Consider the following 15974-nt stretch of genomic DNA (forward strand, 5'->3'; position numbering starts at 1 on the left):
CCCTGGCATGTCCCCCACAGTTCTATATATGGGCCTGCCCTCTCCGGGCCGGTGGCACTGGCATCTCAAGTGACACCGGAGAGGGAGGGAGGGTTTATTTTTAGTCCCTGAATGGATCTGAGCTGGAGCCGGGCTCTCTGCCCCCGGCCAGGGCACGGCATCATGTTGTGCTGGGAGGGCTCTCCTGCGCGGCTCCTCGAATGGCTCCGTCCCCGCCCGGGGCTGGGGGACAGGTAGGACGGGCTTTGTCCCCTCCCCGCGTGTCCTGCTGTCCCGCTGTGCCGCTCCTCCCTGCCCAGGGCCCCGGGCAAGGGCGGGGCTGCTGCCCTGGCTGTGCGGGATGCCCGGGGTGCCCTGGGCTTCGGGAACGCTCGGGAACATCAGGGAGGGGTTTTAGGTGGATTGGGGGCAAAATGGGTGGGAAAGGGGGGTGTGGGGTGTGATGCTGCTGTGGGGAGAGCCCCAAACCTTCTGTGCAGCTCTGGGGAGCATCCCAAAGCTCCTGTGCAGCTGTGGGGAGGGTCCCAAAGCTCCTGTGCAGCTGTGGGGAGCATCCCAAAGCTCCTGTGCTGCCGTGCAGGGGAGCAGAGGCAGCGGGGACCAGAGGGGGTGGCAGTGGCCTCTCCCACTGCTGGCTGGGTTGTGGTCAGCAAGGCCATCCCCGCTCTGCTGAAGTTGCCAGGGGCTTGGGCTGGAATTGGGTGAGGGTGAGCAGATGGAAGGGAGGAGCTGGGAGGAAGGCTTGGGGGCACACAGCTGCCCTCCGTGTGCCCACGGCGGTGCCACCCCCTCGTGCCTGACGTGTCGCCGCTCCCCTGCCGCAGGCATGGATAACTTCGAGTACAGCATCCAGCTGAACGACCGCGAATGGGCCGAGTTCTTCCAGGCTTCCGAGGAGTGCAGCCTGGCGCCGCCATCGCTGGCCACGGCCGAGGAGCAGTGCCTCAGTGACATTGAGCAAGGGGACGCCTCGGGACGCGACTGTCCCCTCAGCACCGACGGGGTGACCGCAGCCAGGCCGGGCAGCGAGCCAGCACTGCCTGGCACGGCCAGCGCTGCCCCACGTGGTGACAGCGCCGGTGGCACCGCCCCGCGCCGGCCGGAGCGCGGGCACCTCTGCGTGCCGGAGCTGCTGTCGGGCAGCGAGGACGAAGCGGAGCTGGGCTCTGTGGGCAGGTTCCTGTGCCACAGCGACAAGCCCAGCTGCCCGGCACCCGCTGCCATGCCCAGCGCCCAGAGGAGGCAGCCACCACGGCCACCCGGGGCCGCCCCGGCTGGTGGCACGGCGCAGGGTGGCCCCGGGCAGGACACGGCGGTGGCAGCGGCCGGAGGCAGCCAGGCCATGGAGCTCTCCGGACCCCCCGAGCAGGGCGGGGACGCAGGAGGGGGACAAGCCCTGCTGGCACAGCCAGAAGCTCCAGCAGCCTCTGTCTCCGCGGAGGGACCGGCCGAGAAAAGCGCTGTCCCCTCGGAGCCCGGGCTGCGGGGACCCGCGGGGGACCCCCCGAGCCCTTCTCTGGGGACGGTGCCCAGGGTGGCAGCGCAGGAGGAGAAGGCGGGCGCGGAGCCGAGCTCGCCGGGCGCATCCCCCAGCGTGGTGAGGCCCAAGGTGCCGGCACAGCCGAGGAAGAGCCGCAAGCAGCGCGGAGCCGGCGGCACCGAGGGGGACAGGGACCCCCTGACAGCGGCACCGGGCGCCACCGCGGCCGGGAAGGCACCGCCGGGCTCCCCGGTGTCCCCGCGGAAGGGCAGAGCGAAGGACAAGGCGGCCAAGGGAGGGCTGGTGCGGCTGGGCAGCGAGGAGGCTGCGGAGAACAAGCGGGCACTGCCCGGCGCTGGCGTGGATGGCGGCGATGCCGGGACTGCTCCCCCCAAGCCCCGGGGCAAGGAGCCGGGGCCGCAGTCCCCGGGCAAGACAAAGGCCACCAAGGGCCCCAAGGCAGGGCAGGCCGGTGGCTTGGGCGTACGTGACAGTGTCCCAGCGGTCCCTGGCCACGGAGCCGCGGCTCCTCCAGGAGAGGAGAGCCAGGGGGTGCTGAGGAATCCTCTCCAGCCCGGGAGCACGGCAGCGTTTGGAGGGAATGCTGCTGAGGGGGCTGGGGGAGAGCCTGCTGCTGAGACCCCTGGAGTTCCTGCTGCTGACATCCCTGGAATTCCTGCTGCTGAGACCCCTGGAATTCCTGCTGCTGAGATTCCCAGGAAGCCCTCAGAGATCCCTGGAGTTCCTGCTGCTGAGACACCTGGAATTCCTGCTGCTGAGATTCCCAGGAAACCCTCAGAGATCCCTGGAGTTCCTGCTGCTGAGACCCCTGGAATTCCTGCTGCTGAGATTCCCAGGAAACCCTCAGAGATCCCTGCAGTCCCTGCAGCTCCTGCTGCTGAGATCCCCAGGAAGTCTGCAGCTGAGGTTCCCAGGAAACCCTTGGAGATCCCTGAGGTTCCTGCAGCTGGGATCCCTTGGGAGCCTGCAGCTGGGATCCCCAGGAAACCTGCACCTGAAATCCCTTGGGAGCCTGCAGCAGGGATCCCCAGGAGTGCAGCAGCAGGGATCCCCAGGAGTGCTGCCATTGAGATCCCCAGGAGTGCAGCAGTTGGGATCCCCAGGATCCCTGCCATTGAGATCCCCAGGATCCCTGCAGCTGAGCTCCCCAGGATCCCTGCCATTGAGATCCCGTGTGAGCCTGCAGCTGGGATCCCCTGGGAAGCTGCAGCTGAGCTGCCCAGGGCTGTGAGCCCCCTGTGCTTTGCTGATGGGGCCTCTGGCAAGGCCAACTCCCTGGATGTGACCTGGCCCGAGATGTACGAGTACCTGTTTTGCGATTCCCAGGAGGAGGAGGAGCTGGGCAGCTCCCTGGAGGGGCGGAAGTCGCCCTTGCAGAGGGAAATCTCCTGGCCCGAACTGTATGAGTACTTCTTCACCGAGCCAGAAGGAAGCAGGAAAAAAGGCAAAGCTAAAGACAGGAAAAGAAAGAAGTTCAGAGGCTTGGACCACCCTGGGCTGCACAAGGAGGCTCCCAGCTCTGCTCCAGACAAGGACACCGTGGTTATCTCAGTCCCTGAGGCGTATGAACACTTCTTCCCAGAGCCAGCCCCCAACAGGATGGGCTGGAGAGGGATTTTCTCCCTGGCTCCGGCCTCAGAGGTGAAGAAAGCTGTGGGGGCTCTGAGGTCCCTGCTGCAGAGGCAGGGGCAGCTGGGGGGAGGCCAAGCCCCAACCTCCCAGGCCCTGGTGCCCAGAAGATCCGGAGAGGAGCTCGCCCTGGTCCCGCTGGGAGGAGCCCAGGTGTGGCCAGAAGATGAGGACAGGGCCCTGGCACTGAGAGGTAAATCCTGTTGTCCCCTGTAGGGACATGTCCCAGGCTGTGTCACCCTGGCTCTCCCTTGGGATGCTCCCTCTGTCCCTCAGGCTGTCCCTTGGGATGTTCCTTTCTCTGTCCCCGTGCCAAGCCAGTGCTCCTGGCCAGGTCCCCAGCATGGACAGGGAATGTGGGACTGTAAAACCCACCCTGAGCAGAAAAACACCCTCTGGAGACCTCAGAGGTCACCTGAGCATTGCCTGTTCCAGGGGGCAGGTGAGAGAAGTGGGAATGAAGGGGAGGTTTGGTCCACCAGGACAGGCAGGGGTTTGTCTTTGAGCTTAAGTGATGCTCAGAGCCTCAGAGTTAATCCTAAACCCAAACACTGAGGGAGCCATCCCAAGGGGAGCCTCAACATGGAGCTTCCAGTCTGTTTGCACAGAGAAAAACTCCTTTGAGGTGGCCACAGCTAATTAATAAGCCAGCTTTAATTAAAAGCCTGATCAAATGAATAGGAGCAAAAAGAGCCCGACCTCAAGCTGTTCCAGGCTGGATCAGGGAATGCAGAGCACTCAGGGATGTCTCCATCCCTGGAGGGGGCAGGGTGGGGTGGGATGCCCCGAGGGATGCTGAGCACTCTCAGATGTTGTCCTAGAGCTGGGTGTGCCTGGGGACACTGGTGACAGGAAGGGGACCTTGCCTGTGTCCCCAGGAATTGCTGAGTCCCAAATCTGCTCCCCAGACCCAATTGCAGCCACCACAGAGAGCTGGGGAGGTCTGCAGGGAGGCAGGGAGGCAGCCTGGGGTGGCTTTAGCAAATCTGTCCTTGGGGTTTTTCACAAAGTGCAGGACTGAGGGGGGTGACAAATGTGTCACTGTCCCTTGGGAACACTCAGAGCCCTCTGACGTCCCCCCTGGTGCCAAAAGACCTTCAGGGATGATTTCCCAGGGATTTGCTGTCACAGAGGGAGGGGAGGGGGGGCAGAGGGGTGGCACGGAGCCCCCAGACCTCGTGCTCCTCTCGTGGCAGGAGCAGCAGAGGAGCCGCGGGTGCTGAGCCACAAGGACATGTGCCTGGTCTTCTGTGCCTTCGCCTCCTGGGCTGTGAAGACATCTGACCTGCAGGCTCCGGATGCCTGGAAGACCAGTACGTACAGTGCCCGCCTGCTCGGGGCTGGGGAGGGCTCTGGGGGCCTTTGGCAGGGAGCAAAACTGGGATATTTATACCTGCAGCTGCCTGTGGGCATGTGCAGCCTTTTCCTGCTGCTCCAAAGTTGTTCCCGTGCCTTCTCTCTCCTCTGATCTCGATTGCTGCTCGTGTCTTTTGGGCTTTCCCCACAAAGCAGCTGCTGGCTGGAGCTGAGCTGGCTCCACAGCCTTGGTCCTGCTCCATCCAGCCCCTGACAGGGCTCAGTTTGTCCTTCCCTAGGACCTGCAGTGAGCAGGTTTAGGTTCCCTCATCCCAGCAGGAACAAAATTCCCAACACAATTGGCCTCACAGCAAGGCCAAGCCTGCCTGGGGCTTTTTGTCCATGGTCAAAGTTGAGATTAAACCTTCATCCAGCACCAAAATTCCCGTGTTTTTCTGAGGTGCTCAGAAGGTTTAATCTTCTCCCCAAAGAGGAAGTGTAATCTTCTCCCCACCATCCTCCTGCACTGAGTCCTGCAATTCCCTGGAGCTCTGTGGGATCCTCTCCTCTCCAAGGCCAGTTCTTGGGAGCTGGTGAGGAGAGAGGGAACTGAAGAAACAGAAATTCGCAGAATGCCACAGGAGTGGGGATGGCTGGGTGAGCAGGGCTCAGGGAGAGCAGCATTCCCAATCCCTGCCCTGGCTGCAGCCTGGAGAACCCTTGCAGAGCAGCATTCCTCTGCAGAGCCCCTTCCATGGGAAGAAATGCCAGGATCGAGGCTTCCTGCTGCTCTTCCAGGCGAGGAATGTTCCCTGCTAAGGTCAGCAGGAAGCTGACACCGGGCTGGGAATAGCTCCTGAGCTAAGGCTGCTCTCTGCCATCCCCCCCAGCAGCTCCTGGCCTGCTCCCCGTCCTGCTGAGGTGTTGGGGTGGAGGAGGTGGCCCCGAGGAAGGTGTGCAAACGGGGATGAGCTCCTCGTGCCCCGGGGTGGAATAACCTGGAGAGGAGGGAGGCAGGAGCGGCTCCACAGCCCGGAGCTGCTGCTCTCTCTGGGCATTTGGGCTCCTAACAAGCTGAGTTTATGTTCCTCTAGCTCATAAATCAAAATCCAGTCTGAGTTTAAAGTGTGGGGTCTAAAAACACAGATTGGATTCCTGGTTTTGCTTGGGAATCAAGGGAATTTAATGTCCCTTATAAACCAAATGAAAAACTTTGGGTGCAAGGGCAGAGCAGAGCTTGGTTTGTGTTTCACCCCATTCGTTATTTCTTGTGTCCTTACATCTTTTGATTTGGAGCTTTGGATATTTTCTGCTTTTGGCTGGGGCAAGAAAATCCCCAGAAAATCCCCCAAATGGGATTTTTTTTTAGCATCCTCCTGGTGCAAACAGAAGCAGGAAATGAAGGTGCTGTCCTGAAGCCCTGGTGGGGTTTTCCTTGTGTGTCTTTCTCTCACCCAAGATCAAATCTCCACCTGAACCTGTGTCTCCAGCCAGTCCATGAAATCCCCACCTGGATCTGGGTATCCACCCCCTCCATTAAATCTCCCCCTGGATCTCTGTATCCCAGCAGTGCCCACCACGCAGGGACCCCACTGAGCATTCCCCCTAGACCAGCCCTTTTTGGGGTGGTGGTGTCACCCCAACTCTGCCCTGGGTGTGCCCAGTCAGGCTGTGGGCAGCTGGGAACGCTCCGGGAGCAGATTCCGTGCGGTGGGAATGCAAACCACGGGCAGGAGGGGACAGGGAAGGGAGAGGAGCGATCCCCGCGTGTCCCCCGAGCAGTCTGGGACCCCCACGGCCGGGAGGAGCCCCCGGAGTCACTGTGGGAATGTCCTGGGCTCTTTTCCAGTGTTCCTGGCAAGCTTTGGCACCCTCTCGGCCATCCGCTACTTCCGAAGGCAGGTCAGGGAAGGGCACCCCCGGACTTAACCCCTGCCGCGCTGGAGCCGCTGCCCGGGGCCGGGACTTTGTTCTGGACAGTGGGAGAAGCCTGGAGGCAGCCCCAAGAGCTTCCCCGGCCCCATCCGCGACGGGACAGGATGGCACAGGGAGCGGGAGCCTCCCGGCGGCGGGAACTGACGGTAGGACAGGACAGGACAGGACAGGACAGAGGCTGACAGTGCCAGCGGGTCCCTCCTCCCCGCTGGAGTCACCTGGTGGCACAGGAAAGCACGGAGGAAGCAGGGAAGTGCTTCATCCCGACAAAAGAGCCGGGATATCTCTGAAGGAGCTTTGGGAAGAGCCTGGGCTGGGCAGCAGCCCCCGGGGGATGCAGGGCTCGCTGCCAAGCGCTCCCATGACCGCTCCGATCGCTCCAGGAGGATCAAATCCTCTCGGGTTTCACTCCAAGACGTCCCAGCTCGGGGATGAGGTTTCTGCCGCACGTGGCTGCCGCAGCCCCGGCTGGGTCTGTCCCTGGGGACAGCTGCGGCAGGGACACGTCCCCATCCCGCAGCAGAGGACGGGCAGGGGTCACCCGGGGGAAGGGACAGCCGGGGAGGGCAGCAGGGACAGGGGCTGAGCGCAGGGAGGTGTCAGGAGAAGGGACAGGAGGATGTTGGAGGGGAGGGAGAAGGGAGGGCAGGTTTGGCTGTGCCAAGCAGCAGGGAAAGGCTCTGGATATTTGATTTATTTCCTTTTGTGCCTCCCGTCCTAGAGAGGCAAAGCTGGCTGGGGGAGATGTGGGGTGAGGGGAGCGTGGGTGGAAGCTGTGGAATGGAAAATGAAATGGTTCAGTTCCCCCTCTCCCCAGTGCCTCCCTCAGCACCCCAGGGCATTATTGAGGAGGAATTTCCTCCCCTCACCAGCCTGGTGACAGCACCAGCGAGGGACTGAGCTCCACGGGGGCTCTGCCCTGTGTTTGTGAGCTGACAGCAGGGAGGGGAGGACTCTTTCCTTGTGCTGAAGGCTTTGAGGGCTGCAGGGGTGGGCTGGAGGCCGTGGGTGACTGCTGAGAGGAGGGCACAGCGAGATCTGGGACAGGGGGTTAGGGCTGGACAGGCTCTGCATGGCCTGGAGCAGCTCAACACCCACTGGGAGGGCTTCTGTGGAGGAGGAGAGCAGATGGAACGTGCTGGAAGCTTCTAATAAAGTTCTATCTCATTTACTACTTCTGTGTCCATCGCTCTGTCTGTGGGGAGCCCTTAAGGGAGCCCTGGGCTTTGCAGGAGGATAAATCAAAGTGTGTGCAGAGCCAGAGGGGTTTGGAGCCCTGGGCACATGGGGCAGTGTCCCCTGTGTCCCTGTTCCTGCCCCTCTGAGGCAGGCCTGGCTGCCAGGTGGCACCAGCAGGGTCATCCCTGGCTCAGGAGCTCTGGGCTCCCCTGAACAGATCAGGGGCAGCAGGCACTGCCTCCATCCCCTCCCTGCTCCCCATCCCTCTGCATCCAGCAATTCCCAGAGCTGCTGGGCTGGAAGCCACTGGGTGTAGCCCTGGCCCAAGTGATTGATGGCTGTCCCAGGGATTGAGGGTTCACTGATCCTGGCGGGTTTCTGGCCAAAACCCTTCATTGAGGACACTTGTGGTGCACGGCCTGCTGCAGGGACAGGAAGGGGACAGGGCTATCTGCTGGGGTCTGGGGGCTGCTGGATCTGTCCCAGGCCAGCCCCTGGCTCTGGGGACCTGCCCTGCTCCAGAGGGGAGGCCCTTGGGGTGGGGACAGTGACTCCTGGCTGTCCCTGAGCTTCTCCAGCAGGGAGCCCCCGAATTTTGCCCCTCCAAAGGGGGAATGTCCCACTGTCTCCATGCCCCTACCCCAGGGCTGTTCCCAGGAGTGCTCCGAGGGTGACAGGAGGTGCCTGTCACCCTTTGCTGTCTGTGATATTTGCTGTGTGACCCTTCAGAGCTGGGCCCAGGAGATGCCAGCAGGACTTGGCAGCCAGAGAGGTGCCAGCAGGTCACAGGTGCACTCCACACTCCTCTGATCCGCCCTGGAGGGACAGGATGTGATGAATATTTCAGGAGCTGCAGGCTCTCAGCTGGCTGCAGGAGTGAAAGGAATTACTGAAAGGTCCTTCTGGTCTCAGGGGATCCAGGAGCCTCTGCCACGCTCCACCAGGGAGCAGAGCAGCCTGAAATTTTAATGCTTGGTTTATTCTCTGACCTTTCCAGCTCTCTCCTCCGCCTCACAGCAAGGCCAGGCATGCCTGGGATTTTTATCCACGGCCAAAATGGAGATTAAACCTCGCAAATTCAATATACCCAAGGATTTCTCCTAGACTAAAGCTGCCAGGACCGAGGGACTGAGGGGACAGCCGGGACCTCGCACCTCACCCGGCACAATCACAGCGACCTTTGGGCATCCTGCATGCCCCGAGGTGCTGCCCGGCCCTGGTGCCATCCCTCCCTGCACGTAGCTCCCTCATCTGACACCTCGGCAGTGCCAGGCACATGAAAAAGTCAGGCAGGTGCTGCCCGAGGAGCTGCCCCGTATTTCATCCCACCCGGACACCCAGGGATGCCTCTGCCCCTTTTCCTGGGAATGGCCTTGGCTGCAGCAGCTCCTTCCCTCTGAATTTCTCTTCCCTCGGAATTTTCTTTCACTCGGATTTTTTCCCACTCGGATTTTTCCTTCACTCTGACTTTCCCTTCACTCTCACTGCTGAAACCAGAGCAGAGCTTCCCATGGGAATTTCGGCGGAATTTTCGCCACCCTCCAGAGGGGTTTTGGGGGGTTGGTGCTGTGCCAGCCCCGGCCGAGCAGAGGGAGAAGTGGCAGAAGCTCCGGTTACTCCGGTCCTTGCATATTTTGGTGGATTCTCCCACCCACAGGGCACCCGGGGAGTTGCTCCTCACGGCCCGGAGCGGATCCCGAACACCCCCGGGAAGGGAGGGGCGGGTCCTTCCCCAAGTAAAGAGAATAAAAATTCAGGAATTCCCCATCAGAGCAGCAGTGATGGGCAAAAATGCACCTCCATCAAAGCAGAGGATGGCAAAGAGAGGGAGATGATCCCAGGGGATGCACATTGGGATTGTCCAATCTCAGAAATCCACAGGGAAGTTTAATATCCGCAGGAGGGGGATCTCCCCCTGCGATCATTGCAGGTACTGCTGTTGCAAGTCAATTGAAATATGATGGTGACCCTCAAAGTGTTCACTCCCAGTACATTTGGGATGTCCCCTAGCACAGTTTTGTTCAGAATAAATCGATCTTTTGGGGCTTATCAGATACAAATCCTCCCCAAACCTGAGAGAAAACAACAACAGCTTCCAGACCTGAACCCACACACTCCCGAAGGTGTTTTACAGAACTGAGCACCAGCCACAGCTAAAAAATTAAACAGCTCTTCAACCAGCCACATTTACATTTAAATACACAGAACCCACTCAGCCTTTACATGTAAACTTTGTTGGGAACCTCCCGAAAAACCCGAAAATACAACCGGAGATATTCAAGTACAAATGGTTGTGGTTGCATCAGAGAAGGAACCAAAGCAGAGGTTTTGTTGCTGTGTTACATTTGCAGCCTCTGCAGGGAACAAAGGTTAAGAATTCAGAGCCTCAGGTGAAAACATTTGGATTTGCTGCTGACCTCCCAAAAGGATCTGGTGAAGAGGCTGTAAAATACCAACCCTGAGACTCTGTTCCTTGTTTGTGTCCTGCCCTGGCTCTGGAGGGGCCCCGAGGGACATCAGGGACACCCCAGCCCCCTGGCAGTGCTCTGGAGTTTCTCCTCGGGGGGATTTTCTCCCCTCCTTGCCTGGACAGCCACAGGCAGCACTTGGGATGAGCCCAGGACAGGGAGGAAAGGAGGGATCCCCAGATTTGGGGGGATTTGGGGTTTCCTCTGCAGGGAAGACCTCAGGGAGCACAGCTCACCTGGCATTTTCCTGGCATCAGGTTTGGAGGCAGCACTGGCAGGAAGGTGGAAAGAAAACCCCACTGTGCTCAGACCTGGTTGGGGTTTTGGGGTTTTTTCCCCTCCACCTCCTGCCTGCTGCCTCTGCTCTGGCAGGAGGACAGGGCTGGGAGCTGCCAGGATGGGCAGTGCCCTGGGCAGCCTGGCAGCCTCCAGAGCTCTGGCTGTTCCCAGGGGATCCTCACAGGGGCCAGCTGAGGGCTCTGGTGCAAACGAGTCCAGCTAATCCAGGCACCTTTTGGGTCCTCCCTCTGAACACCGAGTCCCCTTCACCCGAGGGAGCCTGACCCTTTTTGCTCTGGGATTTTCTGGGGCAGAGCTGGTTTTGTGAGCAGCCTCCTGCAGCCCCACAGAGCCTGGGGCTGCTCTGCTGGGCCCCACGCTGGGGTTTGGGGCAGGACTGAACCCTGCCCCTGCCAGGCCACGAGGGCAGAGCTCGGGGCTCCTCCTGCCGGGGCTTTTCCTGCCGGGGGCAGCCTCAGACCTGGAAGACGTGCGGGGCCCGGCGGGGGCTGCCCGGCTCCTTCTCCTCCGCCTCCCACAGGTTGTCGTAGCTCAGGTCGCTCTGGAAGCTCTGCAGCTCGGCGTAGTCGTGGTAGGAGGTGGAGTCCCGGCAGGGACAGCTGGCATCTGCCAGGTCATAGGTGCCATCTGCAGGGAAACGGGATTGCAGAGTTACCACTCTAGATAGAATTTTATATAGATATGTTTATTTTACAGAACTATGTTTATGTAAATTTTATATATATTTGTCTAGATATAATTATATATATAAAATATATAGTTCCTACTATTATAAATATATATATTTATGTCATATACAACAAATAATTTTATATATGTATATCTGCATTCAAAAAAAAAATATATATAATTTTAATTATTGTGGTAGGACATGGAGTCCCGGCAGGGACAGGTGGCATCTGCCAGGTCATAGGTGCCATCTGTATGGAAATGGGATTGCAGAGTTACAACTGTGTGTCTAGATATAATTTTACATCTATATAAATGTATATAGCTCCTACTATTATAAATATATATATTTATGTCATATACAACAAATAATTATATATATATATATAATATATATATGCATTCAAAAATATATATGTAATTTTAATTATTGTGGTAGGCAGAGACAGGTGGCATCTGCCAGGTCATAGATGCCATCTGCAGGGAAATGGGATTGTATATTTACAATTGTGTATTTTTATATATATATATGATTCCTACTATTATAAATATATTTATATGTAATATATAACATATAATATATAATTTTTTATCTCTCACTCTCTCTATATATACAATAAAAATATATATAATTATAATTATTGTGGTAGGATGTGGTCCCCTGGCAGGAGCAGGTGCCATCTGCAGGGAAAATTGAGAGGAATATTTATATTTATAATTTTTATCTATATAAATAATATTTATATATAATATTTATATATTTAATGTATACAAATATATAATTACATATAATAAATTTATATACTTAGATACATTTGTAATAATATTTAATCTCTTGTTTTTATTATTTAATTTAAGTTTTCTCTACAGCCTCATGCCAAAGGTGGTGTTCTCTGTTAAAAGTCAGTGTCTGTTAACAGAGAAAGCCCAAAACCCTCATTAGGCAAGGTGCCAGCGCTGGGGGTGCCAGGGGAGGCAGGCCAGGTGCCAGGTGCCAAAGGCAGGGCAGAGCAGGGTGAGGGCCTCACCTGGGGGACGCAGCTCAGGGCCCAGGTGTTCCTGTGACAGGGAGCAGATCTGGAGAGAGAGGGACAGCCTGGTGAGGGTGGCACGGCTGTGCCAGCCTGGCACCCTGCCCAGTGGGGCATCGGCCTCATCCCTGCTGAGCAGAGGGGCCAGAGCCCTGCAGGGACCCCCCAGGCAAGGTGGGACCCCAGCTTTGTTCCCCTGCACCCCCCGAGTGTCCCCCTGCACCTCAAATGTCCCCTGCATCCCCAAGTGTCCCCTGCACCCTCTGAGTGTCCCCTGCCCCCCACAGGGCAGTTCCCAGGCTCACCTCTCCCAGGTAGGAGCCCTGGGCAGGTGCCCGCAGCTGCAGCCGGCGTGAGGTGCCCGGGGTGCTGTAGATGGGGACCGTGGGCACCTCCCTGCAGTGCCCTGGCAGGGGCTGGCAGTGCCACTGCTCCAGGGACAGCTGCTGGGCACCTGGCACAGTCCCCTGGGCTGGTCCTGTCTGCCCGTGACACTGCAGGAACTGCAATAAAACCAGCCCCAGGTTGGACCCTGGCTGTGCAGAGCTGGGAAATGCCCACCTGGTGCTGCCCACCCCAAATCCAGCCCCAGGATGGATCCCAGCTGTGCAGAGCTGGGAAATGCCCGCCTGGTGCTGCCCACCCCAAATCCAGCCCCAGGATGGATCCCAGCTGTGGAGAGCTGGGAAATGCCCACCTGGTGCTGCCCACCCCAAATCCAGCCCCAGGATGGATCCCAGCTGTGGAGAGCTGGGAAATGCCCACCTGGTGCTGCCCACCCCAAATCCAGCCCTGCTGGCAGCACCCTCAGGCCAAGCAAGGGTTGCTGGTTCTGCCCTCCCCACCAGCTCTGCTCAGGTGGGACACAGAGGCCAGGGCTCATCCCCGTGAGCCACAGGTGTGCTGGGAGCTGGCCAGAGGGGAAGGCAGGAGGATGAAAGCTGCTCAGGGGTGCAGAAGGGCAGGGCAGAGCCAGGAAGGACCCTGGAGGGGAGGGGGTCACCCCAGGGTGGGGGTGACTCAGGAAGCCTTTCCCTATCAGATTCTCACAAGCAGAAGTGTGGCCTTTACCAGGCACTCTCTTATCTCAGCTGGGATTTTTGGGGTGGCCAGAGAGGGCTCTGGCTCTGACTCATCTCCAGTTTCAGGAGCCTGGCTCACATCTCTGTCCCTGCCTTTGTCTGCTGGTTGTGATGTGCAGCCTGTGATTAGACAGGGGAAACCTGTTCCCCTCTGCCCTGCCCTGGCTGGAGGGAACAGGGAACTCTGCTGGGCCCTGCCCCACCCCAAAATGCAGCTCTGGAGTTTCCATCCCTGCTCAGATGGCAGGGAAAGAAATAGCCCCGGGCACAACTCCTGGAGGCAGGAGCCTGGCTGCTGAGTCAGGGCCGGCTGGGGGCAGCAGGAGCTCCTGCGGGAGGCCCCACTGGGAGCACTGGGGGAACTGGGAGTGGAGGGACCAGTGCCAAGGGGAGCAGCTGGGAGCTGCTGAGGGCTGAACTCCCACCCAGCTCTGTCTGTTCAGCCCCAAGCCAGGATGGAAATGGGGACAGGGCACTCACAGCTCATCCCAGGAGGGGTTGGAGTGGGGAATGGCCCTGCAAATAAAGTCCCAAATGCTGCTCATCCATGGGGATGATGGGGCTGACTCCTGGCTGGGCCAAGGAGGGGAATTCCTTAAGGAACAGTCACTGAGGTGTTGGGAAAGTGGCATCACACTAAAAAACTGATGGAGACATGCTGGAAAACCCTTGGAAGAGGAGGCTGTGTCCCATGAGGCAATAACCTCCTACTCATGGGTTGCCTCAGGAGCTGGTGCCTACATCCCAGGGCTCTGGGAGGCATTGCTCCATCTGCCATGTGCAACCTCCCTCCCACGGCCCCTTTTCCCATGGCAATGCTTTCACACCTGCTCTGAAGCACCTGCCAGGTCCCTGTACCTGCCAGCAGCACCAGCAGGGAAGGGTGAACCTTGCCTTTCCCAGGCAGGAGGATCCATCCCCATGCTGCATCCAGCCCCAGCTCCATCTTACATTCATCCTGATCCTACATTCATCCTGATCCTACATTCATCCCAATCCTGCATCCAACCCTATCCCACCTCCATCCCCAGCCCACATCCAGTTCCCATCCTACATCTAGTCCCCATCCTACATCCATCCTGATCCCACATCCAGCCCCTTCCCACCTCCATCCCCATCCCCATCCCACCTCCATCCTGATCCCAGCCCCATCCCCAGCCATCCCTTACCCTGCCCAGCTCCAGCTGTGCCAGGGGGTGCTGCTGGGGGCCCTGTGCTGAGTAGGGCTCCTGGTACACCGGGGACTGCATCTCTGCCTTGGGGTTTTCGGGGATGCGGCTGCAGACGCTCCTCTCTGGGTCCTGGCTGGGCACCTGCTGCCCGCTGCTCTTGCCCTTGGATTTCCTGGCACTGTTCCCCCTGCGCAGCTCCTGCGTGGGCAGCCCTGAGCTGGGCCAGCTGGGCTGTGCCAGGCTCTGCAATGAGAGGACAGAGCCTGGAGCTGGCTCTCCTCGGGCTGGGAATGCACATGGACATCGCTCCGGGCTCGGGGATTGCCAAGGTCCTGCCTGGGCCCTGCCCCACATGCTCTGCCATCCCTCGGGGTGTGATTCCTGCTCTGGGCCAGAGCAAAAACCCTGCCTGGCCATCATCTCCACCCCCTGCAGCTTTTATTTTTCCAGCCTTGGAACCTCCTCTTTGCCCTTCTGTAATCCTCAACGGCTCTAGTACAGGGCAGAGGACTGGGATGGGACTGGGACTGGAACTGAAATTGGGATGGGACTGGAATTGGGACAGGACTGGAACTGGGATGGGACTGGAACTGGGACTGGATCTGGGATCCCTCAGCAGCCTTTTCCCTGACCCGGCTGAGCCAGGACAAGCCCAGGCTGCAGGCAGGGATTTGCTCCAGCCCCACAGCAAACACTGCCAGCACCAAAGGCAGCATCGAGCCCCAGTCCAGGGGATCCCACAGGCATGCCAGGCTGGTTTTGGGGCTCACTTACGTGGAGAGGCTGGGAGTAGCCAGGGGAGAGGGGCTCCTGGAGCAGGCGGCCCTCGGGGGTCAGCAGGAAGGAGTGGCCGTCGGGCAGTGAGCCGCTGGTCTGGGACAGCTGGGTCAGCGTGGTCACTCTCCCTCCGGACGCCCAGGAGTTCGTCCATCCGTCAGAGCTGAGGGATCCCCTCCCACTGCTGGGGAACTGCATGGGGACAAGGACATGCCTGGGGACACAGCCCTCGTGTCCCTGGGCTCTGGGCTGTGTCCCCATGGCCAGCAGCAGGGTGTGGGATGTGCTGGTTTTGGGGTGAGTGAGGGGAATGAGGGGGTGCCCAGCAGGAAAGGGATGCCAGGCAGCCAGCCCCATCCCAGCTTGGCTCCCATTCCTGGCAGGAATCACAGAATATCCCAACTTGGAAGGCACCCACAGGGATCATGGGTCCAAAACCCATCCCTGACCTCGTGCCAGTGCCTCAGTGCCCACCCCTGTCACAGGCCGTGTCCAGCCTCTGCTTTTGAAAGAATTCAATGTCATTTTTCCCATATAATGCCCTGTATTAATAATTTAACTAATTTAAAAATAATAAATAATTATTGAAATAACCCCCAGGGATCAGCAGCTTGCTGGCAGCTTCGAGCAGAGCCTGCTGTGTCACCAGAGTGTCACACAGATGGGACAGCCATGAGTTCCCTCCCAAAACTCCAGCATCCCGTACCTGGCTGGGGTGGGGCGGCTTTGACCCCACAGAGAAGCTCTCGGAGCCCGAGAGGGAGGAGTCTGCATTTCGGAACTGGGCGGTTTTGAGGCAGTAGAGCCACTCCTGGTAGTCCTGGTAGCTGGGACAGGTCACCCGGATGGAGTTGATCAGTCGGCCTGGAAAAACATCCCCCACTGCTGATCCCGGACTGGACCCCTCAGAAACCCTCCTGCTCCATCCCACCCCG

The 15974-nt window shown here is 58.9% G+C and overlaps 2 protein-coding genes across 3 annotated transcripts in view; one reads left to right on the forward strand and one right to left on the reverse strand.

Moving 5' to 3' along the window:
• On the forward strand, positions 1-10640 carry PERM1 (PPARGC1 and ESRR induced regulator, muscle 1). The gene is made up of 4 exons (XM_050982740.1): positions 1-2128; positions 2717-3323; positions 4327-4443; positions 6276-10640. The coding sequence occupies exons 1-4, from the start codon at positions 716-718 to the stop codon at positions 6353-6355; spliced, it is 2217 nt and encodes a 738-aa protein (XP_050838697.1). The 5' UTR covers positions 1-715; the 3' UTR covers positions 6356-10640.
• The window catches only part of PLEKHN1 (pleckstrin homology domain containing N1), an 18580-nt gene continuing 12300 nt past the window's right edge, over positions 9695-15974 (reverse strand). The window contains exons 10-15 of one of the 2 annotated variants that reach the window (XM_018920350.3): positions 15746-15903; positions 15037-15231; positions 14260-14505; positions 12314-12511; positions 12006-12054; positions 9695-10935 (exon numbers count right to left, since the gene is read on the reverse strand). In XM_018920350.3, coding sequence (XP_018775895.1) covers positions 10763-10935; positions 12006-12054; positions 12314-12511; positions 14260-14505; positions 15037-15231; positions 15746-15903 — 1019 coding nt within the window. In that variant the 3' untranslated portion in view covers positions 9695-10762. The remainder of the gene's footprint in view (positions 10936-12005; positions 12055-12313; positions 12512-14259; positions 14506-15036; positions 15232-15745; positions 15904-15974) is intronic. The other variant, XM_030231971.2, reaches the window with a different exon arrangement.

Source organism: Serinus canaria, chromosome 21, assembly GCF_022539315.1.
Source record: "Serinus canaria isolate serCan28SL12 chromosome 21, serCan2020, whole genome shotgun sequence".
In the NCBI taxonomy this organism is placed as follows: Eukaryota; Metazoa; Chordata; class Aves; order Passeriformes; family Fringillidae; genus Serinus; species Serinus canaria.